Source organism: Strix aluco, chromosome 1 (genome assembly GCF_031877795.1).
Source record: "Strix aluco isolate bStrAlu1 chromosome 1, bStrAlu1.hap1, whole genome shotgun sequence".
Lineage (NCBI taxonomy): Eukaryota > Metazoa > Chordata > Aves > Strigiformes > Strigidae > Strix > Strix aluco.
Window position 1 is genome coordinate 110,261,973 of NC_133931.1, and position 25,527 is coordinate 110,287,499.

Genomic DNA, 25,527 nt, shown 5'->3' on the forward strand with positions numbered 1-25,527 from the left:
CCCACACTTTATAAGCCATGAGGAGAAGGTTATTGCTCTCTTCTTCCAGCAAGACCATAAAGTGATCTGGCCAGGTTCTATCACCTTGGACCAACAAAGCCCTATGACTGAGCGTTATGCCCTGTTTGTTGGAGAATTTGCAGGCACCACTGCAGTGCAGTGGCTCATCCAAGAGACTACACACACATACGCTGAACTTCTAGTTCAGAAAAGCACATTTTTCACTTCTTTTGGCAACACCCAATATATGTCCCCTGCTGTGGTCAGCCCAAACTGGGAACCTAGCTAACCACCCTGACCCTGACACCACCAAATTCATCCACAAGAGTGATGGTCAGGGACAAGGACTGAGGTCCCTGCATTTTTCTGTATCCTCAGATCCTTCCTCCAAAGCCAGCTGTTGCAGCATGGGGACGGGAATAGCCCCCCGTTAATCACTCATCGTTCTGAAAACAACATATTCACCTGTCATGAGAAGCTATTCTGTGACCAAGAAGACATGATCATGACAATCTCCACCTGCTAAGGAGCAGGAAGAGCTCTGCCCTCTCCCCCTTCTCCTGGAGCAGCAAGATTTCCGTACCTTATATGCTCTTAAGGGCCACTACTGCTCTTCACCCTCAGGAGACTTAGAGAGCCTCAGCAAGAATACATGCAAAATCCTCATCAGCTTTGCTTACTACCACCCTTTACATAACCAGCCAGCAGCATCCTAATTATCCAGCTAAACATAATGAATTCAATTTGTCTTGGCTTCACGCATTTTCACTATCACACTAGATATAAATTAAGGCATGGGGCAACTCACCCCACAGCACTTCAGTAAGACTAGAGAGTTTGGGGATGTGGAAACACTGGGTGAAACCATCCACCAAGTCTTCAATTGAAGCATTAACCTAGATCAGGACCAGCAAAAACTGAGTATACAGAGGAAAGCCCCATTTACTGCTCGGGGTGGGGTTTTTCAGTGGTTTTTGCTCAGCCAGAGATTGAGAAGCAACAGAACAGCTGCAGCAGAAGAGTAGATGGATACTTTTTTTTTTCTTGGTCCAGTTCCCTATCACACTGTAAGTAATCGCTGCTCTCATCATCAAGAATGCTTGTAATGACTGCAGAATATAGCTCAAATTTTCACTGTTGGATCCCTCCACCCTGACTTGGGTTAACACCTATCTTAAGCTTTCGCTTCCTAGCCTGGGTTTTCAGCTTTTGGGTTTGTTTGTTGTTTTTTCTCCTAATTGAACCTCATTGTACTCCATATAAGCCTTGAACATAACGAAGTAAACAGCACCACAATGCATTCCTCAACACTAGCTGAACCACTAAATAGCTGCCTGGAGTTTGAGACTGAAGCAGCTGGGTGTTGGATTACAAACGCAAAACAAATGCCAAGGCATGGCCATAATACGTGCAATACATTGATGACCTACTGCGCTTAAATAACTCATTGGAAAGCAGATCAGCCATTCAAAATGGTTTTTTACACCTAAGAAATAAGAGAAAGTAGTTTGTGCTGATAGTGCGAATTTGAAAAATTCAAGGCAAAATTTTTTGCACGTATAAAAATTACACCAGTGAGAGGGGGCAGGGGAAAAATTCAGCCTTGCGGGATCGGCACGCTGGGAGGGACAGCATTTCACGCTACTGAAACATTTCCAAAGGGCACTATCCCTCCCTACCAACACCAGGAGAGAGGCTCTTGCTGATCGCGGTCCAGCAGAGGATTTCCAAGGCCAATCACAGCAATTTGAGCTCCCTCAGATCCTCCTTTTTCCTGCCTAGAGGAGAACAGTGCTTTTCAAAGCACATGGAGTCCACAACCAAAGGTCCCAGCCAAATAGCTCACATAGCATTTTAAAGCTGTGTATCAGCATACCACGATCTCAAGTGCACCAAGTAAAGCTATCCATCGAGTCTGCAGAGTGCTTTTGGGTTTCAGATGAGGTATGCAGGGTCTCTGACCCTGCACACAGCAGGATGAAATGGGTGTTTTCATTCAAGCTACAACGCAAGTTAAGATAAAGCAGCTAAAGAGTAAAATTCTCCCAAAAATTGCTTTTTTACCATAAGGTAACAGTTGCATGATAGTTATACCACTCTAAAATCATCACAAAGGCAAAGCAGGGAAGTTTTCACCCACAGTTAAGCGAGGTCCTGGGAGGTCACCTAACTATGTCACCACGAACACTACTTGTGTCTCATCTTCAGTAAAATTTACAGAAGAGGAGGGAGGACACAGTAGATAACTCCCTGCTACAACACGCCTACCCAGCCACAGTCACAGCTCCCCGTTGCTTTGTCTTCCCCAAAACCAGAGTGCAGCTTAGTTTAAAACAGTTGTTTAAAGCCATGTGTTGCTGGACCACAAGCACAATTCAAGACCTTAGTTTGGTGCTGCAAAGTTAGCTGCGAGAGTTTGCACTGTACATCTGCTAGTCTGCAACAATAAATGAATTACCAAGTATCATGCTTTTGCTAAAATGCATCAGAATGGAAGCAAGTTTTTGGCCAAGGCAGACTGCAAGGAACTGGAGGAAGCAGTTCGTCCTGTGGCACTTCCAAGGTTTTCTGTAGAAAGAGTGACAGAGGGGCTAGCATCCACCTCCTCCTTTGCTTTTAAATGCCACATCCAGTGCAGAGCAGGAACATCTTGATCTGCAAAAACTAATTCAAGTTGTTCTAAGGGTGTCAAAACTTCTTCAGTACCTCAGCAGCAGATGGGACATAACCAGCAGCATCTCACCAGTTCTGTCAACCTCTTGGTCAACTCATCAGAGAAAGTTGTAGACTCTTGAATACAATGCTTTAAAGGGTTTAGGGCTTTTTCCTTTGGGAGGCTGGGGAAAAGGCCCCTCTTATGTTAAAATATCCCTGACAGCAAGGCATTAAAGCTAGATTTATTCAGAAACTAATGGTAGCTTACCCTAGCCAACGGTGGCAAGGCTGTGACTGGACCTTGCTGCTCCTGCACAGTCAGGACAGGATACCTGGCTCCAGCTGACCCAGCCAGATACCTGACAGTGGACAACAAGCAAGTGCAGCAAGAAAACAAGAACAAAATTCCTATCTGTGTGCACCTGATTGAAAACCTGATGGATTAAGAGGTGACCCAAACTGGAAAGGAGAAACATTTAAGGGAGTCAAAAAGGCCACATGCTTCACAAACAAGAGTAGCAGCTAGCTGAAGAATTTGGCCCTCTACATTTTGCGTGATGATAATACTCCTCCCCATGGAAGAGGGGACATGCTGTTAGAATTTTTGACTATACAACCAAAAGAAAAATAACTCAAAAGCCACTGGGGCTGCTCTGTGCTCTGTCCCCACCCAGCCCACTGTGCCTGCCCCAGCTGCTCAGGCAGGAAAGGAGGCTCACGAGCCTTCGTGCACAACCACAGCCCTAAATTAAAGAGTTAGGATATGCTCTTGCAAAGGCAGAAAATTTCCAAGAAACTGGATTGGACCCAAGAGCATTAAACTGAGGCAGACATGGAAAGACCACTAGAGGAAACAGAGATGTTCACAAGTGCCAGCCTCGATTAAGATCAGCACAGGTCTACCTGTCCCCAATGGACCCCTCCCGCTCCCCGCTGGATGCTCTGCTCAGTTATCTCAATTATTGCAAACTCTTCCTTTACTCCCTTTGCTGCTGAGCCACCTGTTGAGTGCAGCAGAGGAAGAGTCAGCTCATGAAGGGGGTTGGAAAGGCAAGGAAAACTCTGCTATCAGAATGAAAAAAACCCTTCACTCTGTCCCCTCACACGTGCTGTTGTCTCAGGTCACCAACCATCCAACGGAGGCAGAGAAAGCAGCTGCCATGAAGGAAACGACTGCCCTTTCATGCTGCAGACTTACAACCCTCTTCCAGTGCTGAGACAGCTCAAATTTTAATTAAAAAGTGCAGGATTGTGCTTGTAGCAGAATAAAGGGGGAAGGGGGAGAAATCACTACAGCAAACTACCACTTCTTTTTTGAGGCCCAGTGTGTATGAAACCCTGACTAGTTTTGCCAACAGCTGGTCCACAACCTGCACAGTATTTCCAGAAGTGTTTCCAGTCCAATCTACTCAGTTTAGCTAGAATAACTCACTCATTTTGTAACAGCAGCTGGAGAGGTTTGCAGTACTGCTGCTTTTAAAGAGAAAAAAAAATTCTGGATGATTTTTAGGAATGCAAACAAAACAAAACAAAAAAAGTAGATGCAAGTCTTAGTTCAGCTGTGATTTTGAATTAGAAGGCACACTCAAACATGATCCTACCAGGACAACAGCAGCTTTTCCGTGCAGGGATTTTCACCTGATGCAATTCCTTCTAAGAAGGAAAACCCTGAATAGCTCTCTGAAATACACACTACTGCCTGGAAGCAAGGGGTATGGGAGAACCACCACGTGCACCCTCCAAGTTTGTGGAAGCTAAGAACTCTTGCTCTCCTGGGATGGCTCCGCTGAGGATCCCCAGACATCCTTCACCTTCCTGATGCATCCCACATCCCACCAACTTCACATCCTCATCACCCCTTGGCCCATTCCAACATCCATCTGGAGTGTGATGGCTGTGTGGATGTCCCCAAGGCCATGGCACTGGTCCACCTGCTCCCGTGACGCCCAGGCTGGACCTCACCTCGGAGAGCGAGGTGGCCCGTAGTCCACACGGAGCCAATGTCCAGATTACAGTACGTTTTAAAGAGCACCCAGCAGGGCACCATGGAGATTACTGCTGGGCCAAGGAAAATCAGAAATGTTGGACGAGATGCAACTGTACAAGGAGACGTGGGCAGAAAGCATAATGGCAGAGCACCCAGCTTGCTTGTGGCCACAGCCCTCCCCTCCCTATGTCCTTGCAGGACAGGGATCATCAGATCATTCTCTGGCTCTTCCCACTCTTTGGTTGCATCCAGCGGACAGCACAATGAGAAATGCAACCGCAGCCCAGCACGGTGGTACACCAAGCAGGACATGGATGGGACATGGGAGCAGCCACCTCGCTAGCCAGCTGCTGGATGTTAGGAGCAAGGGGAAAAACAGAAAAGATGCTGCCTTTCCTCCTGGAAATCAAAAGAGAGAAAAACATATACTTCCAGTAACTTCTATTCCCAACAATAGGCTTTTCATTGCTTTAAAACTTCCCCACAGTGGCTGTACCTGTTCTGCCACTCCAAGTACCAATAGCTGGAATAAGGGCAGGGCATGTAAGGGCTCCCAGGCCAAGGCAGGACCACTTGTATCTGCTGTGTGCTGATGGCATGCTCCAAACTGTATGATCATGGAAAGCTGGATGGCAGACTCAAGAAACCCTCACCCTGGTACAAAGTCAAAGGAAAGCATCAAGATGCCTCCAAGCTCATGTCATTTCACAAAGACCAAAACAGCAAGCAGAGCAGCAGTCTAAATTTCCTACCCATGCTTATAATTCTAGGCCCCACTTAAAGCACCTCTCCATCCTTAATATTTTTGTTTTATCTTCTGTAACTTTTAGCCGAATGTTTCCTAAGGGAGGGGATTGCATCTGCCGGAGAGTAGACAGGCTGCAGTGGTAACTTCATCTTCAAAGCACACTGCAAACTTTCAGCTACTCCAAGGAGGAGTGCTAAAGAGAGAGCAAAAATGTATTGGCCCCACTTACAAGTAGGAAACGTGTACCACATCATCCATAAAACCCAAGTAGGGGGATAATTAAGGAGGCTTTAATTACAGAATTAATGCACATGTTTAACTAGGTATACAACAGCTTCTCAACATGCTTCAAGCGAGGCACACAAACATATCAAGGATCCAAGCAGACTTAGGTGGCCCATAGAAGAAAGTCTCTACCACAGAGTAAAAAACCTGGTTTTATAAGGCTGTAATTCACCCTGAAGATGAATACGTGGTAAGGGGCTGCAGCAACTCAGAACTAGCCCCGCCATTTCCATACCAAACCTCCTCCTTTCAAATATGCAAAATGTCAGATGGCATCAGGTCAGCCTCAAATGGGATTCCTCTTTCCCTGTCTTGACTGCTAGTTGCTTACCCAGCTTACCTTGAAGGACATGTGGTACAGATCAACTGAGGTGAAGCCTGAAAGGACAGAGGTTACGTTATTCCCTTCACAGACTGAAGGTTTGCACATACACAAGGCGACCTTCGTGTTTTGCAGAAAAGACAATTTCTTACTTGAAAAATATGGTTTGTGTCAGCCACCACAACCGCTTGGGGAGGAGAGGTTGCAGTGTGCTCTGGCAGGCAAGAAATCACTGCTGGGTTCTGGAGTGATATCCCTATTACAGAAACTATCCCTGACTGTGTTTTGTCTTTTCTTGGCCAGCATGGGGGCAGGATTTCCAAAGTTTGTACATTCACCAACAAATGAGAGGAATTAGTTTGTCAGTGACTTCCAGAAAGACCACCTCTTGCACAAAAATCTGATCTTCGCTACCATCAGCATCAGCCCCAGCTTCCAGCCCTGGCTAAATGTCATCACAGCTCACAACAGGGGTGAGTCCCCTGTCTTTATAGAGATGGAAATAGTAAGAAAAATTTAGATAGTTACATCTCATAAAAAGATACCAGCCTGAGACTCTTAAATACCTTCCAAGCTATTTTTTCCCCCCCTGTGTTTTCCTGACACCAGGGATTTCCAAGTGGTGCTCTGGGACCCATAAGTGCCCCACTGCAGGTTTGTGTTTTCAAGTACATGCCTGACAACAAACATGAATGTCTCCATGAGAAATTCAAAGAGGGCAGCAGTGCTGCAAAAGCTCAGGAACATCTCCCCGTTCCTTTAGAATTACTAACTCATGTCCCAGGGAACCTGCAATAAACACTGTGCAAGCCAGCCCCCAGGTATGCTCACACCCCAGTATGTGCCATCACCTTCCTGCACCATGTGCCACTTCTCCAGCCTCAACAGACGAAAGCCAGTGTGCTATTGACAGAAGAGGTTTAGCAGAGAGTCAAACAGATGTGTAGGAGATGCACATATCAAAAGCATTAAGTCACATGATACCAAGATCGGGAGGCAGAAGAGGTGGAGAAACAAAAAGGTAAGGGAAATGGTGAAAGGAAGCACCAACAGACCGCCTTGTCTCTCTTCCTGCAAATCTTCCCATTACCCTACTCTTTCCTCTATAAATCGCGTTAATGGTCGATGTTCCCCTTCCTTCTCTTCCCTGGGAGCTGGGCCCTCCACAGCTCCAAAACCAGTATAATTAAACAAAACACTCCACAAACAAAACCAAACAAACAAAAACCCCACCCTCCCGCCAAAAAAGCCAAAAAACAACCCATAAAAAAAGTGTATCTTTTATAGCTTACCTTTTTAAAAGAACCTTTGTATACTACTAAACTGTAGCATTATTTTAAACATTCCTTTTCTGCCACTAGCTCAGCTTTGACAACAGAAAGGAACTGCTTCTTTTCAGGTTCATATCTGGTAAAGAAATACGAAAAAGCCAGGGAAAAAAGCATTTCCAGGCTATGATGGTTTCCTTGAGTTGTTTGGGGTTTTTCTGAAGTACCACTAAAACAAAAACATTACTTTCATGATGCTGACCACAACACTTTAAGCTAGTGAGGCCTCAATAAATACTTTTACGATGAAGCCCATGAGAAAAGATAATATTTAAGACATTTATAGGACATTTGTTTCTTTGTAAATCTATCATGAAAGTTGAAAAGACAGAATGATTGTTTTTATTGTAACTTTGGAAAAATTAGAGAAGAGAGGAAAACAGATGCCTTAACATTTTACTAAGAGGAGGCTTTCTTGGGACACTTCTCTCAGGAGCTCCCATTAACTCATTCTTGCAGCTTCTTAAAAGCAACATCAACAACAGTAATTTAATTTACAGTCCAGATAAAAGGCATCTCCAAAGATGTAAGGGGAAGCAGAAGGGGTTTAGTAGGGCACTACCAGTTTAGTTCAGTCCAGTTACCTGCTGCCTGTTTGCAGTTTAACTCCTGACAGCTCATCCTCCACCAAACAATAGAACTGCTGTAGATAATGGTGTCCCAGATACCACAGGGGAAAAGGGGGAGGGATGAGTAGCAATGCCTGTACACACAAGAGAACCCTGTAACATCTTTAAAATGCAGCCAAAATGGATTGGGTCACAGCAGGCACTGCCTAGACTTTGCAAAAAAACATGACAAGCATGGCCATGCTGAGAATGGGAGCTTGCCACGCGGGGTGGGGGATGCTTCAGCCCAGAGAGTTTGATTCAGCTCCTCTCCAGGGCCCTTTGAACATAAGGAGCGGGAAAAGAAATATGCATAAAGAATTGCAAGCATCCACCCCCAAACAGCCACTTGGGAGAAAGATAAATAATAAAGCCTTTATCAGGCATGGCTTTAAGGACTCCTGACTAATGGCAAATCATTTGTCACTAGGACTCCAATGCATGAGTTGGAGAGGACCGTCCCCTTGACAGGGAAAGGGCAGGGACAGATTTCTCCATTTCCAGTGAGGCTCCTCTAGCTGTGAGGAGCAACAAGCATGTGGGGAGGGGACTGGAACAGACTTGATTGCAAACACAGAAGGATTGATACAACCATCACTGCAGGACGACCTCTCCAGTGATGGAGATGCCACGAGAGGGTCCCTGTTCCCAGCGCCCGTCACCCCTCTCCTCTCCTAGCAGGCAGGAGGACGAATCCGTTGGCAAAGGCACTGCATGAGTGCTGGTTACAGCCTTCTCCTTCACTGAACTGTCAAGACTGACTTCAGGCTAACCTTCCCTGCAAACTGAAGATAAAAATCTGTGAAGATATGTAATCTACAAAGGAGCCTGGCTTTCCTGGCCCAGCCGCTGCTGACAAGCTCCACAGCAGTGCCCGTAAAAACACCCTGACACATTCCCTGCACACACACGAACAAAAAACTCACCAGGTTCACCTGCTTTTGTTCTGACAAGTGAAAAAACATTTACTGAAGTTGGAACAGACTATTTCTTCTAAAGAGAAAGAAAGGTGGAGAGAGCACAACCGGAAAAAAGAAAAAAAAAAAAAAGAGGCCAGAAGAAAAGTAGGCAAGTTGCATGAGAAGTGATAAAAGAAAAAGGTTAAAAAACCCACAAACCGAGCCCATATATCACTTGCTACTGGCCATGTTTCACATTAGGAGAAACCCCCCGTAAATACCACATCTGAGCAGTGTGCAAACCAGGATGGATGCAGCGATGAAGAGGAGGTGACCAACATTACGTATGAACAAGTCCCACATCTTATAGGAGGTGCCTGATCCTGCAGCCTCCTGGATCTGGAGGCTAGTGAACCCACCAGGCAACTGAAGAGAATAAAGCTGCCCTAACCACTGGTGGTGTGCTAGGGTAGTGTGGGGATGACATTTTAGAGCTGCTGTAAAGAATGGTTTACCTTTCTGGAGAAGATTTCACCTACTACAAAGAGCTCAGGGACATCAATCATATTCTGCTTTTCACGGAAAGCCCCTGAAGGACCAGAGCTGCTCACATAACCCATCCTTCAAGCAGTACCTTAACCTGCAGCACTAAGAGAGCTGCAAGCATCTGGGTAACACCACAAAAAGACAAAAAGTTTGTTTGAAGAAAGCGTGCAATGACAAATTTCACACACCATCATGTCCAGCTGGCAATAGCCAACGTGTCCTCGCAGATATGGCAGCCTCAGTTCCTGTCCTGTTCTCACTTCCCAGGATTTCTTGCTACCCAGTCAAGACCTGGATTTCTGTCTGCTACAAACTCATCCCTCAGAGACGTTTAGTAGATGTTAAACATCACCTTCCATTTAAAGAAAAATATTTTGCAGCCCTCAAGGAATGGGAAAGGAAATACAAAAAGCACAAAAATGCAACCAACGTGCGTTCTCACACCTGAAACCCCAGAAAGTAAATAAAACCAATGCAGCTATATTTGTTGTGGTTTGCTTTCAATTCCCAATATCTAAAGCAAAGTCTGCAGGCTTTACTGGGAGGAAGGGAGGGAGGGAGAGAAAGGGAGGGAGAGAACAGGACAATGAACTTATCACTTCTAACATACTGAAAATAATCTGTTCCTCAGACCTGTCCGTCCAGCATGGTGATGGAAGAGAAGGAGCAGTAGTATTTCATACTCCCAGGTCCACGGTCTACATCCACAATCAGCTCTCCAGTACCGCCACACACTTCAGGAGAAGATCCAAGCAGATTTATGGGAGGCTGATTCTGGATTACAAGTCCCCAAGGAAATTTTCCTCCCAACACCCACAAGTCAGAGGTTGATTTATACCCAACATATAACAGACTATATTCCTTAGAGACAACTCCTTGTCTTCAACCTTGCTGCCATTCCTGCAACTGGAGGCTTGGTTTGTTTTAACAGTTGTAGAGTTTATAAATACTGAAAGCAGCACTCAATTCAGGCTGGAGACAGTTAAACTAGCATAGACTAACAGGACGCCAAGCGGTAAGGAACAGTAATGAGATGATGACACATTCATAACCTAAAGCTTTCATTAAAAACTTGCAGCCCAAGAAAGCTCACCCTTTCAGAGTAGAAACATTCCGTTCTCATAATTGCTCAAAGAGCGAGTTTTTGCACAAACCAGCAAAACCTGGGGATTGCTCCTGAAGAGCACATGTATCTGTTAGAAACTGGGGAAGTATCAGCCAGGGGGTTGTAAATGAGGTGGTGCATAACCCATTTCAAGTGCCACCAAGCACTCTGGCCTGCACACATGCAGCAAGGAGCCGCTAATGGTGGTACCAGCATGAGGTTGGGAGCCCTTGGTAAGCAGATTCAAGGGAACGCAGGACTCCTGAAAAGAAGTTGCCGGATGCCAAAAGTCCTTGGACAGAGCTTCCTTCATCCGCAAGCACAACACAGTCTCTTTTCCAGTTTTTAATTATTTTTAAAGGCATAACATGTTACTCTGAGCAGAACCACAGCACATACACCGACTGCGAAGTTACACATTTGTCACAGAATCTCTGCTTGAGGTGAAGTCATCTATATGGTATATTATCAAAATAACAACAACTGTAGGTATCTACTTCCCAGCATGGGAACACTGAGATGATCTAGAGGTCCACTTACAAACCCCTGTCTTTGGGGATCAGTGACCACACACTTTTAACTTGCCCAAACACCACCAGGGGTCTGAGCATGGCTCCCATAGACCGTATCTCCCTTCTTCGGTCCTCATCTGTGCATGCAAATAACAGCACTTCCACATCCCACTGGGGTGGTACTCTTGGATTACCCTCTTCAAGATGTATGAAAGTGAAGTTGGCAGGGATATTGCAGAAGACAGTCCTTTGTAAGAGATGATCTGATACTGCTGGTTCCTGCCTCTGCAAACATTTCCAACACCAGTGTCTCAAGGACACAGGCACTTCCAGGACATTATCCACCCAAATATAGGTGATGAAAGGCACCAAAATATAGTCTCCAAAACCTTGCAAAGGAAGCTCTGCTAAAGCATGGGTCTAACTTTCATAGCTGTGCAAAATCAGATCTAACTGTCCAGTAAACAGGAAATATCCATTTGTCTATCCAACTAGAAAAATCCTGCTGGTTAAAGAAACAGCAATCAAACAAAGAGATGGTAAGCACCAACTATATTTTATGATGCAGAAGTCAAAGTCACAAAAATACATCCCTGGGAGTGCTAAAACCATAATGAAAACAAGACCCAGACCACAAAAAAGGGGCAAAAGCACAAAACTCCCTTTCTCCCACAATTCTGCCCCAGGACCGTGTGCCACAGAAAGTTCTGGTTTGGGTTGGGGTTCCCACCCCCCCAAAAATTAAACCTTTTTGTTTGGATTTAAACAAAAAGAAAAGCAATGCGAACCACTTTTAAAATTAAATTTTGGTTTTATGAAGTTTTGTGTATTTTTTAACTTTAACATCACAAACCAAAATGAGTGGCTGCTCTTTCCAGAATGGTCTCCTCCTGGTTCTTCTCAACACAAGATGACGATGACGTCAAACATCCCAGCTCTCAAAACCACTGCCACTTATGGGAACTTCCTGGGTAAAGAACACCCCAAAAAGGGGAAACAAGCAACTTTTCATCTCACCTCATCTTCAGACTATTCCCCTTTGCAGGGTTTGTGAAGGAGGAAAAGAAAGGGAAGCCGTAACACAAATTCACCTACAGAAGTACGTTTAAGAAAGCAAAGCACCAAGATTGATTAGAGTGTTCTGCTGCTTTAATAAAGAGCCTAATGATGTCCAAATTATAGCAAAGCTCAATTGTGTAACCAAGGAGCCAAGATTTCATCCTTGATAAGGACATGGATTTCTGTCTCGCAGGAGAAGCCTGCAGTTCACTAACAAAGATGACCTTTTATATTATACCCTTCAAGGCCACAATTAGCTGGAGAAATACTGTACTAACTTGGCAACATGAGTTTTTGTACACTGTGCTAATTTTTAGCAGAATCTTGCCAAGACCATTACCATCTTCTAACAAGACCAAAAAAAAAAAAATTACAAATACAAAACCCACTGCTCTCCAGACCCAAATTACTTTCCACAATGCAATGCAGTTTTAATTAAGATGATTAAATTACAGCAAAAATGATTAAGATGATATCCCGCAGCAAACCACCAAAGGTATAACACCTTAATCCAGAAGAAGCTGGCATACACATATCCATGATAAAGTATTCATGAAAAACTGGAATTTTACACATGAACCAATTTTACATCACTCAAACAATACCTTGGGAGATATTTGTCACAAGTAAAAAAACAGTGACATCCATCAACAGAGCACAGTTTTTCTGAGACTACACAGAAAGAAATCTACACAGAAAAAAATTGAAAAGGCTACAATTACTTTGACAATGTTTCTACAGCTCAAAGGAATTTGGGGGTTGAAATAAATGGTTTCCTTCTCCTTCCCAGGGCTCCCAAAATCAATTTTATATATAATTTTTTTTTTAAACAGACGTTAGATCAGAAATGCATGTGAAATCAGGTCACTGCAATAATCATGTACATGGTACATTTCCACTACTGCCTATTAACTATGAGGTTTAAATGAATGAGGAAAGTCTCAGATCCATATTTCACCAGTGGAAATTATTAATATAAACATAGCACAGCTCAGGTTTTAACCTCACCATCCAACTGGGCCTATTCTCCTTCAGAGAAGGGTAAATGGTAATAAATTAACAGACAGGGTTCAAAAGGCAGCTACATGGAGGCATGTATCCCATTAAGACCTGGGAAAGGATCCTGCAATAGGAGCCCTGGGCTTAAGGTTGCTTCTTGTGGTGCTTCAGCACTGAATAAATTCAAACTGTGATCTTCAAGGAATGGCAGCTTCGGCATATTTTTTTTAAAAAAAAAAGCTGTGCCAATGACATGAAAAATAGTTGCAAACCAGTTATTTCTAAATGCAATCTTCTGGAAACCCTCCGCAGGGACAGAGCCCGGCGACAGAAAATGACAGGAGAGATGTGCAAAGAGGAGGAACTGTTGACACGGCTCTGGACGGTGCTTCTCCCAACCCATGCCCAAGGGATGGGACAGGACAGGGACAGGGCTCAAATGTGCCCATCCTGCTCGGGTCGGAGGAGAATCGAAGCACGTGGAACCAGTCGTGTCATGCCATGCCACACCATACCACTTGGCCAGGGACTGTTTTATTCTGGAGTACAGATGCAACCCCAAATTGTATGAAAAATTGTGGCTGAATACACAAGAAGGTACCAAGTAACTAAGTTTTGCCTTGCTCTGGACCTCTGTGACTCCTCTAAGACTGACCCATACCAGAGGGTTTTGCAGAATTAGCTACATTGGAATGAAGTCCCACGATGTAGATCCATTCCTGAAACTCTGCTACACTTTGCATCTGGGACTCCTCTGAAGCTGTTCGCTTGTTCACACTAGCCATTGGGTCTCAAAATGGGGGGGGGGGGGGGGGGGGGGAGACTTCCCTGAAAAATAAGGGGAAAGAAGAAAAGAAATCTGCATGTCACATTACATGGCCACACTAGGGAGATACTAACAATCCCTCAAAGTCACCCAACTGCTCAGGGATTTAAACAAAAACCCTGAAGAGCTCTTTAAGGATAAGTGCGCATTAGTGAAAGTTTGAAATTTTTTTTCATAAATATAACTCTGAATGCCCAGTTAAAAGCTAACTTCCTCACAGTAGTAATTTGCTGTGTATGACAAGAGGCAACACACAGTCCAGGTGAGAGGTTAACTTTGTATTTTTCTTTAATAGATGAAGAAAAGTCTAAATGGAGAAAGATAAAATTCCAACACAAACCCTCCACCAAGGCTGCTATGAAATAACTCTTTTGTTTAATTATTATGAGTTGGATCAGCAAACACTAGATCCCGATGGACAGAGAGCAGCTGTTACTATAACAGAAAGACATTCATCTTCCCTTCTCGGGACCCTGAAACTCTATCAACAATGCCTGTAAAACAACCCTCAGCTCCCCCCTCTCCCAGTTTTCGCCTGGCTTTCATAGTCAGACCTATTTTTAGCCGACTTTATCTTGTCGTACCGCACTTCAAAGTTTTGCACATTAGCTGGTTCGAAATCATTTCCATGCACAAAAAGCATCGGGGACATCAACGGGGCGATTCTCAAGCGCAGGCTGCAAGAACGGTGCGTCCCTCGCTCGAGGTTTCTTCTTTCATCAGCAATTCATTGAGAAGGAGCCTATAGACACAGTTACACAGCCAGATACACTTGCATCTCACTTATCTAACAGGGCAGGAGTGATCTCATTTACCTTTGGGGCTTACAGTTACCTTGGAAGGGCTTCTTTTAGCTGTTATTTACATAATAAATAGCCGATCTGTACAGGATTGCATGGGAAAGGAAATTCTATTACCAATAAAAAAAAAGAGGTTTCTCCTGTTTGCTTTTAGCAGCACTAACTCTGTCCCATTAGACAACAGCAGAAGCTATCAACAGAAAATTATCTATAGCCATAAAAATTATCTGTAAAAGACTTCCCCGGTTATCTCAGGTACAATATAAATGTTAAAGTACCCCCCCCAGGAACGGACGCATAGGGCCAAACTCCCTGCTGATGCAAACAGGCATGGTGCCAGGGCTTCAGCCAGGCGACAGCCGCAGGGACATGCACTTGCAGGGACGGTAAGTTCAGTTGGGGGGTTGGGTTTTTTTGTTTCCTTTTTTTTTTTTTTTTTGGCATCCATCACCTTCAAAATTCAGGCTGAATGAGCTTTGTGCCACCAAGCTGCACCCACGAGGGGAACTGCCCAGCAACAGCAAGCATGCTCATCAGAAATGCTCCATCAGGCTTTGCTTTTCTTTATCGCCTGTGTAAAGAAGCCTGAAAATTGAGAACGGAGGGCCACCATGTTGCTTCAAAGACTCTAAAAGGTGATTTAAATCTACACAGGAATTTCTTGCTATAACTAAGCATGCCAAGCCCGCCCTTTCTACAGGCTCCTGCTTCACACTTTCACTTTAAAAAGTTGCTCCAGGAGCCTGACAAAGGAACTAAGGTCTGTTGTAACAGTGAGGCAGTAAAACAGCAGCAATCAGATAAAAGCGTTCATCTCCGCGAGCTTTGGTTTATTGGGGTTTTTGTGTTTTGGTTTGTTGGTTTGTTTTTTTTAAAAGAGCGTTTGTCTTTGAAATATTTCAAAAAAAGCCAAGGAGCATGGATGATGTGGCTCTGTGGCAGAGAGCACCCCATGAGAGCATCCCCACCCCAGGGTCCACACACAGCATTTCAGCTACAGATGCTATGGCTCTGGTAGTATCACCAGAGTTGGGCACTCACAACCCCACACCATGCCTGCCGGCAGCCAGAGTCGACATCCTGGTCAGTCAGTGCCAAGCATCAAATGTACCATCACCCTCCTCTTCTCCTTCGGATTGTGCTAAGCTTTATCAGAAATTTCACAGCCGGGAACTGCTTCAGGTATGTCAGCAACAGTTACCTATCGCCACCACCTCAAACTTGCTTTTTAGGAGCCAAGCAGATGAGTGTTATCCAGTGCAACTGCAATAGGTATTCGAGAAAATCCCTTGTTCCAGGCATAGGCATGTGCTTTAGCAGAGACTTTCCTATAAAAATAAAAGTGCCTGATAAGTTGCGGGTGCATGTGAAAGCAAGGGATTCCGAGTTCAAACTTTTGTGCACCCGAGAGCTACCCAATAGCCACCAAGCTGTAACTGGATACTCCCCACCATGAAAACCCAAGGACAACTGAATTTCTCAGCCTGCACATATATAGGGGAATTAGCATTAACCCATTAATTACTCTCAGGAACTACAGCAGCAATATAAATCCTGCTGCATTTCAATTGTTATACAGGAGAAAGAAAAATAAAGACTTGGAGAAACAAGTGAGCCATGCATCCACAGGTTGTACTGCCATGTCTCGGTTGTCCCAAGAGTGAACTTGCCAGGACAAGGTTACCACCAAGATAACCACAAACCTGCACTTTGCTGAGCAGCTGCATCTCAAGTCAACTGCAGTTTCCCTTTGTTGAGTACAGGGACTTCTGCAAATCCATGCAGTAGCATACAGGTCTGAAGCAAAGCAAATGCCTACATATACCTGAGTGCCTATGAAGCTCACAGGCTCTTCCAAGACCAGTACCATAGTCTCCTTACAATAAAGCTCAGCTTGCTGCCTCAGAGAAAGGCCTGAATATCAACTGTGCAAAGCTTAAATGCCCTCCTTTCCCAGAAAAAGAAAGTATTGATGGCAAATAGGGTGACTGGAGAGGGGAGTTTGCAGACAGCTCAGCTAAACTGCAGCAACAGCTACCACTCTGCAGAAGCAAGCCAGAGACTGCAAAATGTGAGAACAGTGCTAAAAGGGCTTAAAAATACCCCCATTTTATGAAATGCTTTTAAAAAGTCACAAAGAGGAGACAGAGCTTGATTGAACACTTCTTCACTTCAGACCCACAGTTGCATCCCTCCCTCCCCAGGAATTCAAAACTGTCTGCAGAGGTAAATCACGTATAAGCAAAATATTCCTAAAAGTCAAATTTTAAAAGTTGCACACATTACACAAGATGTTTTAAATAGATAATGTTGGAGGAAAGAAGGGTTAGCTGACTAGATTGACCATTTGATAGATCAGGCACAAATGGAGCTAACTTTATCCCTCTCATCCACTCAAAGGCTTATAATCCCGCACCTTGGAGCAATAAATTAGGAAGAAGCATTACATTAGCACTACAGGCACCACATAGAAAATTTAAACTTCTGCTACCAGTTAGAAGACAAGTTCTATAATGGGGAAAGCTTTAAATAAAGAAAAAAATAAAAGGGTAGAGACAGTCACAGTACTTATGACATTACAGGGCAGTGTCAGCTACCATGGACTTTTTAAAATGACAACCTTTGCCATGGCTTGGAGCTCATTCAGCACAAGCCTGGGATTTGGGATTGGTCTGGAAAGTGCCAGAGACACACTCATCTCTACCAGTTTTTGTTTATTTCTCTATAAAACTGACAGCAATACACTCCATTTCCATCTTTAGTGGAGGAGGATTAATGTACCCCCATTGCTCCCATGAGCCCCTTTTTCTTCTTTTGTCGTCACACAAGGGTACATATTAGACATGAAAAGTCAAGTTCAAAATCCATATCTTAATTTGCACAAGTATCCACTTAGATGAAAATTAATGCAGTTGTGACTGTAAAGCACTGCATCTTTCATAAACATGCTTCACTCTTATTTAAAGAGGAGGAACTCATACATGGATCTATTAGTATGAGACTGAGATAGGAGAAAGAAAACAAAATGATACCTCTGGTTTCACAAAATTATCAAAACATTGTATTTTTCCCAGCAAATTTAACTCCAAGTGGATAAAAAAGGATAATGTGGTGGTCAGAGCACCAGGTGTGGACCCAAGAAGATGGGGATCAACACTCCTGCCCTGCCACTGAGTCCCAAGATCTTAGAGAAGTCCCTCCTGCCATAGCAGAGGTGGGAATACCTCGTAAACTTTTGTTACATCCCATAAATTATGGACTATAGGAATAAGATGCAAACATCCATAGATACCAGTTTTATTTCTAACAGCTCTTGTACAAACATTTTTACAGGCTCATTTCAGCTTCTTAATACCCCTCTGCTTACCAAACCCATCAGTGTGTCAAAAAATGGTGCTTCAGGTCCAGGCTGCCGCCTGCTAAGACCCAGTCCCACACCCTCCTCCGAGCAACCTCCTGCCCACAGAGTTCCCCTAAAATCTGAAACCGAATCTGCAATGAAATGGCACACCAAGCTGGAAATTGCAGAATTATTAATGAGAAATGGGTAATTCGCATCTTCCTCCAGCAGAGCACAAACAGGCTGGATCCTTCCGCTGTGTTTCTTTTATGTTTTAATTTACATAACTATATGCATGAGCTGGCCCCTGCCTGTGGGCAACCCAACCTAAGAGGAAAGGATCTTCTCTAGAGTGAAAACACACCAACCACCTCCAAACAAAGTCACCAAAAGGAAAGAAAAAAAAAAAAAAAAAAATCACACAGGATGGCCAGAGCACACAGGTTAAAGCCTGATTTTACCCAATACAGAAACGTTTCCTCATGCAGCTTATTTTTTTCAGTATAGGTACAAAATATTTGGTGTGACCTTGGGTGAGCCACTTCACGATGCAGCAGGGAGCACTTGCAGACAGTAACATTTTTTCATGCTTGGCCCCTCTGCTCAGTACTTTTGGGGCAGGGACCTTCTCTCTGCACAAACAGCACTTTGCAAAAGATGAGCAGTATTTTTCAAGGCACCCAGACATAAGTAACATTTTTTTTTTCTTAAGTAGCATGATGGACCAATGCCACATGCAATAACATAATCAGAGCAACAAGACTCAAATACTGGCAAAATAAGAGGCACTTGTGTGCTAGAGGGAAGCGTATTACTATTTTACAGTGTACACTGACAATTGCTGCTCTTAACTTTTAGTTTGAATTGAAGCTATACCATAGTAAAGGAGGAAGATGACAGAGAGAAAAGAACATGAAATTGGTGAAACAGACCAATGGTTATATTCAAATCTAAACATAAAATGTGCTGGGTCTGCAGAATGCAAACTGGTTTATCTTTAATTTACTTCTCTGCCCCTTTGACTTCAGTAGCTCCAAGAAAACTTACAAGTAAGATGGGGGGGTGATGTATATTTTTTTAATATACCTTAAAGGAACAAATGACTAAAGAGATAGAAAATTATTTCAGAATGAAGTAATAATGAAGAGATGAGATTAGACATTAGTTGATCCTCAGTGGTTAATGGAGGGGAAAGGCAGGGGAGAGGAGAACTTATACTGGTGAATGCTTTGGCCACAAACACCTCTCAAACACATCCAATTTCACTGATGTGAAAATCTCCACATGAAGGAACAGGCGAAAAAGAGCTTAAGTGGGAACAGGGTGCAGAATGCCAAGTGCTACACTGAATAATTCAGAACCAGGCAGCGCTATTGGCCAGGCAAGAAAATCACACCCCCCTGCTAGTTTTAAAATCAAAGGCCAAGGAGGGATAAAAGAGAAAGACAACACCTCTTTAAAACAGAGATTACACTCTGTGGTTCCCATTTCCCAACTTCCCACAATGTTTTGTTACAGTGAGAGCGCTGGAGCCGGGGTACTGCGGTAGTGCCAAGACACGGCACCACGCTGCCTGCATTGCTGCCTGCAGCTGACCAAGGAACATGGAAAACACTGCTGCCTTTTTGACACCACTCCTTCAGTCCAGTAGCAAGAGAAAGCCAACTCTGAAGCAGGTACCAAGCAACCCTGGCTTCCTAAGAGTTGCCTTCGCAAGACTTTTTCAGTGCATAAGCAGTTCTTTGGTTGCCAAAGCTGAGGGTAAAACCCCACTAGGGCTTTCACCTGAGTCTCGATTACCACTGAACTCAACCAGGTTCTCTCCCCTGCCTTCACCCTTCCCAAATTACAGCAACGCTTCTTCAGCACTGGCTGATGGGGCTGGATACACAGATTTCCAGGCGAGGGATGGGAGGCACGGTAAGGAGAGGCCATGCCACCAACACTGCGTGCAGTGCACCCTAGAGAAGGGAAGGGGCATCTTACAAATTACCCTGCCTTGGCCACGCACAGCCAGAAGCAAGCAGGTTATCAAGTCACTTCCACAACTTTTACTCTACAGCTACTACATTAAGCTCAAAATAACTGTCCTGGGTGTGTTTGGTAGAACGGCGTTATATTTTATGGGGCTTGAAAGATGCAGTGCTACTAAAACCCCATTTCATTCTGACTATTCTAGCGCAGCTCCACGTGGTCAACTAGTATTAACTTTTAGAAATGCTTCTAAAAGTAAGCCCTGAAATATGACAGCCAAAGCACCTTTCACTACAAGGCCCAAATGTGGAGTAACTTTGACTTCTATTCCTTTATTTTAAAGGTGTCTTGACTTTCTAGGAACAGTCACCATTGTGGACAAAGCACACAAATACACCTTTGCTGGGTGCCCAGCCTCAAACCATCTCTTCTATTCACCTCCTTCGCTCTTGGTAAATTAAGACAAACATCCCTTGGTTCCTTTTACACCCACAACACCTCTGCAGAGGAGCCCATCCCGTGGACAGGCACAATGCAAATCACAGCTGTGGGATTCCTGGACTGGTTCTGTCATCCCATTACCGATGTTCCAATACCGATGTTCCTCCCCTCTTCCATCGCAACCTGTGTGCCAGTCCCGCTTCCCAGATCTGGAAAACCCTCCAGGTTGATCTGCAAAGCAAGGAGTGCGTGCATGGTGGGGAAGGGGGAAAAATGGTGGGAAGGAGAGAAGAGAACAAACAAAAAAAAAAGGAAGGAAAAAAGTGAGGCTGGCCTGTTTCTTTCTTCTCTACCATCTATTCAGTGGCAGCAGGGGAGGTCCACAACTGTTGCGTCACATAAAGCACAAAAAACCTGACAAGCGTGTTTTAGCTGATGGAGACCAGAGTGGACAGCGGGCTGGTGACAGCTCGAACACGGGGAGTAAGAGACCTCTGCTTTAATTAGCTGTTTCTTACCATCTCATCAAGCGAGCAGGAGCACTACATCCTGGATGGGCTGCTCAAAGACATAAGAAATGGCAGAAATTTCAGCGTGTATACACTTTAGCTAACTACCCAAGCTCAGGTTAGACTCTCACTCCAGCCCAGGGATACTGAATTTTTAACCCTGTCTGAGCCACAAAAACCTACACCAAAGGGAGGGTGCAGAAGATACTTTGAAATGGAGAGGGGAGAAGGGGGGAGTTAAACCACAGGCTGTGCAGGACCTGGAGAGGTGTTTATAAATAATGCCACTAAAAATAATACACTGCGCACTCGCATCTTTAACATAGCATTTTCTTCTCCACAGAACTGTGACAATGGTTATCTCAGTGGTATAATTATCTAGATTTGATGACAGATTAAAAAAAAAAAAAATATCCCAAACACCTGTTCAAGAGTTTTGTGTTTTTAAAGGCCATTGCCATTAACCTTGGGCCATGCACTTCATTGTGTTTAATTAGCAAGCTAATGAAGCCAGTTTTATTCCTTTTCTCAAGCACAAGAGGATACATACAAGACAGTGAAAGAACAGACCAGAACCATTTGCAGCACAGTTCATTGCTGCATGACATTACTTAAACTTGCACCAAAATAAAAGTAATGTAATGGCTTGGGAAAACGCATTAGCAATGCATTCTGCAAGACAAATCCTTTTACACCTTCTGTATTTTCTAAAGCTCATAGATTAAAACATGATTTCTGAACATTTGGGCTGCAGAAAATTTGCAAACAAAGGGCTAAAAATGAACATAATGTTTTCCTCAATGAATCCTCAGTATTCCAAAAATTAAGCATAACAGATTTTTATTTTTCTAAAAAGAATAGCAGCCCGTGCTTGCTTTGTTACAGCTAGCCAAGGTAGCTATGAGAAGCATCAACAATGGAGGTCAAGCGATTTTCGAAAAGCCCACCACTTTCACACAGTCCTAACGTGCACACACACAAAAGACATACTTCAAGCAAAGCCCGGTGCTATGAATCCCAGCAACACATTGCAACTTCGGGTATTTGAGGTTGTTCTCTTCATTTTTTTTTTTGACTTAACAGCTTTGGGAAAAACTGGACAATGAAGATCACGTTGATAAATACTCATAAATATCACAAGAAAGGCAGAAAGGCTTTAAAATAGAGGGAGGGATTTACAGAATTGCTAATGCACCGATTTAATGATTCAAGAGGACCTTTCCAAATAAGCAGAATTATATTCATTTTCTGGGGTTTCTTTATTGTATTTTCAGGAGGGACAAAAAGTCAGCATAGGTATGCCCTATCAGATTATCCTTTTCATAACATGATACATTTAAGAAGCTTTCAGGGTTAATTTTTTTAAAGCAATGTTTTCTTCTCCTCCAACTTAGATTTCTGCCACTATATGCACACAGCCATAGGATCAGGTTAAAAACCAAAACCAAACCAAACAAAAACCCAATCCCATACCCAAAACAAAAACAAAAAAATACCCCGGAAGCCATCTCTTTTATTGAATCACCCGAGATAAAAGGATTCCAAGATATATGGAAAGAAAATACATTGCCCATAAATCTCCTTTATGCACATAATAGAATTTTCCAGCCAAGAGAGCTGTTGTGATGATAGCAACGCCGAGCACCACGAATACTGATGGCACACACCCCCCCCCGCCTGCTTCTTCCAAAATACCTGCTCTCCCTCAGCACTGCTATGTAAATACAAGCCCGCACAACCCCCTTCCTAACACATGGAAACAAAGCTGCGTACAAGTGTCCCAGCGATCAGATAAAAAACCCCAAGCTGGCTTTGCTCACCATCAATTTTTTTTTTTTTTTATTTTTTATTGCCCGCTCCCTTTTTACTGCCTCCCCACACGCACACACTTTCGGTGTGACTTAAAATAATTAGACGATGGCACTGTTTATAATGCCCAAGGCAGGCGGTGGCAGTGCATATTTAATGGGCACTCGGAACAAAGGAAGCCCGGCTGCAGGAGCGCCCCGGGGCCGGCTCCGCCGCCCGCTCCTGCCCCGGCCCCGCCGGGCAGCCCCTTCCCCGGGGCGGGGAGGGACACACACACGCGGGGAACCCCCCCCCCCCCCGCCTTGCAATACAATGAAGCCGCAATGGCAAAGCCGACGGGAACTCCCCGGCTGCCCATCGCGGAGCGGGGAAAGGGCACGGCCGCAGCATCGCTGCCTCCCACACCCTGCCCCCGGGAAGCCCTCGGCCACAAACAGCCCCCCCCCCCCTTCGACACCCCCAGCCACCACCCCCCCGCCCCGGGCTGGGAAATGGAGGTAACGTAACAAGTTACTGCCCAGCGCCGGGGCGAGGGGCGGCAGGCTCAGCCCCGGGGGGGGGCGGAAATCAGGGGGGGTCGTGGTGACCAGGCAAGGGGAGGGGGGAAGGAGCAAAATTGCTGCCGCCCCGGTTTCTCCTGGGGAATAGGCAGCAATAATAAAAAGGAATACGAAAATAATAATTTAAAAATCGAAACAAGGAGGGAAAGTGGGGAGCATGGAGATTTCAAGCGTCCCCGCGTTTTCAGTGCTGGGGGTGGGGGAAGCACAAGGGGTCTGACCCCTCCCGCCTCCCGAGGGCTGCGGGATGGGGGACCCCATGGAGAGCCTCCCCCGCCCCCCGGAGCGCTGCCCGGGTGCCCCTTCCTGCTCCCCCGGCCGTGCCCGGGCTTTCGGCTAACTTCCACCCCGCGTCCCTCGGCAAAACGCGCACCCCGCAGGCTGGAGCTGAAGTTTGGGGGCCAGCCCAGTTCTGTAAAATAAATGGGACGAAGAACATACAAAACAAACACCCCCGCGCCACAAAAGCCTCCTCCCGAGGGATGCTTCCCCAGGCACACCCCCCCCCCCCCGCCCCGCACACCCCCTTTTGCCCAACTTTCTCCCAGCTCCCCGCAGCGCCAGGCAGCCCCAAACGGCTCGTTTCGTGCTAACAGGCAAAGCCCGACGGGACCGCGGCGTCCCGTGGGGGGTCCCCCTCGGTGCGGAGAGGGGGGGGCTCCCCTCCATCCCCCCCTCCCGGGTTACACAACCGCCGCCCAGCAGGAGCGGGGCGCACACATGGCCACTACCTGAGCAGCTCCGCACCATTTCGGAGCAACCCCCAGGTCTTCTCCCGCTGCTCCCAACTTCTTCCCCCCTCCACCCCGCAACCTCCCCGGCTTCTCGCCCCACTCCACTCCGGCAGCACCCGCCCAGAAGTAAATGCCTATTTTTGTAAAGTTTCCTCGATATCGCGCGGTGTTTACATTGCCATTAATTCCCACAGGCTGCCTGAAGGGAACAAAAAGCAGCACGGGAAGGCTTGTCCTGCGAGCGGGGAGAAAACTGAAGCGGGGGGGGGGGGGGGGGGGGTGAAAAGCAAAAAAAAACCCTCAAATACTAGTAATAATAAAGAAAATGAAGCAGATCGCAGCGGTGGGGTTATTCTCCAGTTTGCAGTCTCGCCGGTTGCTCTGCTCTGTTTTGGAGGGTGGCTACAAATAATTGCACGGCCCATTCAATTCTGCATTTGGAGAGGCGACCGTAAGCCCGAGCGGGAGGTAAACACGCAGAAATGCACTTACCTGCACAGAAAGTTCCACAAAGCAAGGCGAAAGTCAGCCACGAAGCAGTCATATTCCTTTACTTTTTTTTCCTCGTGTGCCTCTCTAGCCCCAAGGGAAGCAAAAATAAAAATAAAAAGATCGAGAGAGTGAAAGAAGGGGAGAAAAGCGAGGCTCTGTCCTCTCTCTCTCTTAAAAAGAAAAAAGAAGAAAAAAATCCTGGAAAAAAAAAATAATATCGGGTTTAATTCCTTCGCAGTTGCAAAATGTATCCAGTGAAGAGGAACAGCCCCGGACGGTTCGACCTGCTCCTGCCTGGCCCCGGCGTTTGCTCCGAGCTTTCCAAGAGTTTCTTTCCCTGGGCTTTTGTGCTGGGAGCGCGGCGTGCACCACACACCGACTCCCCCTCCTCCTCCTCCTCCTCCCAACCCAGCCCCTCCGGCTCCCCCAGCAGCAGGGGCGAGCACACACGCACACGCCCGCGTGCGCGCACACCCCTCACCCCCCCGCCCCCCCCCCCCCCGCGCAATGCACGCGCAGCCGTGTGCAAGGCGCGCAACACCCCCACCGCCCCCCCTCCGCTTCCCCGTGCAATGCAGACGCGCTCCCAGCGAGGCGGGGGGGGGGGGGGGGGGAGCGGCATCGAAACTTTGCAAGGTTACCGACCCCGCATCCAGGGCGGCTGCTGCGCGGCTGGCAAGAGCCCGCGGAGGGGGCGCGGAGCGGCGGCGGCGGGGGGCTGGCGGCGGCGGCGGGCCGCGCCGCGGCATCGCGGGCTGCGCGGGGCGCGGAGCGAGGGGGCGGCGGGAGCAGAGGCTGGGTCGGGAGTTGCCATGTACAGGGGAGGGGAGGGGGGAAAAAAAAAAAAAAAAAAGGGCGGAAAAAAAAGGGGGGGGGAAAGGGGAGGTTTGTTGTTTTGTGGGTTTTTTTTTTTAATGATTAAAAAAAAAAAAAAAAACCTGAACAGCGTCCAAAATGGCTTCTAAAAAAAGGGAGAAGCCAAAGCGGAG

General features: G+C 45.8%; 1 protein-coding gene across 1 annotated transcript in view; it reads right to left on the reverse strand.

The window, feature by feature from the left end:
• Window positions 1-25,283, reverse strand: part of ACVR2B (activin A receptor type 2B) — a 101,216-nt gene extending 75,933 nt beyond the window's left edge. Inside the window, exons 1-2 of the mRNA XM_074831002.1 lie at window positions 25,184-25,283; window positions 24,539-24,736 (exon numbers count right to left, since the gene is read on the reverse strand). Of these exons, the coding sequence (XP_074687103.1) occupies window positions 24,539-24,590 (52 nt within the window). The 5' untranslated portion in view covers window positions 24,591-24,736; window positions 25,184-25,283. The remainder of the gene's footprint in view (window positions 1-24,538; window positions 24,737-25,183) is intronic.
• Between the last annotated feature and the right edge of the window lie 244 nt (window positions 25,284-25,527).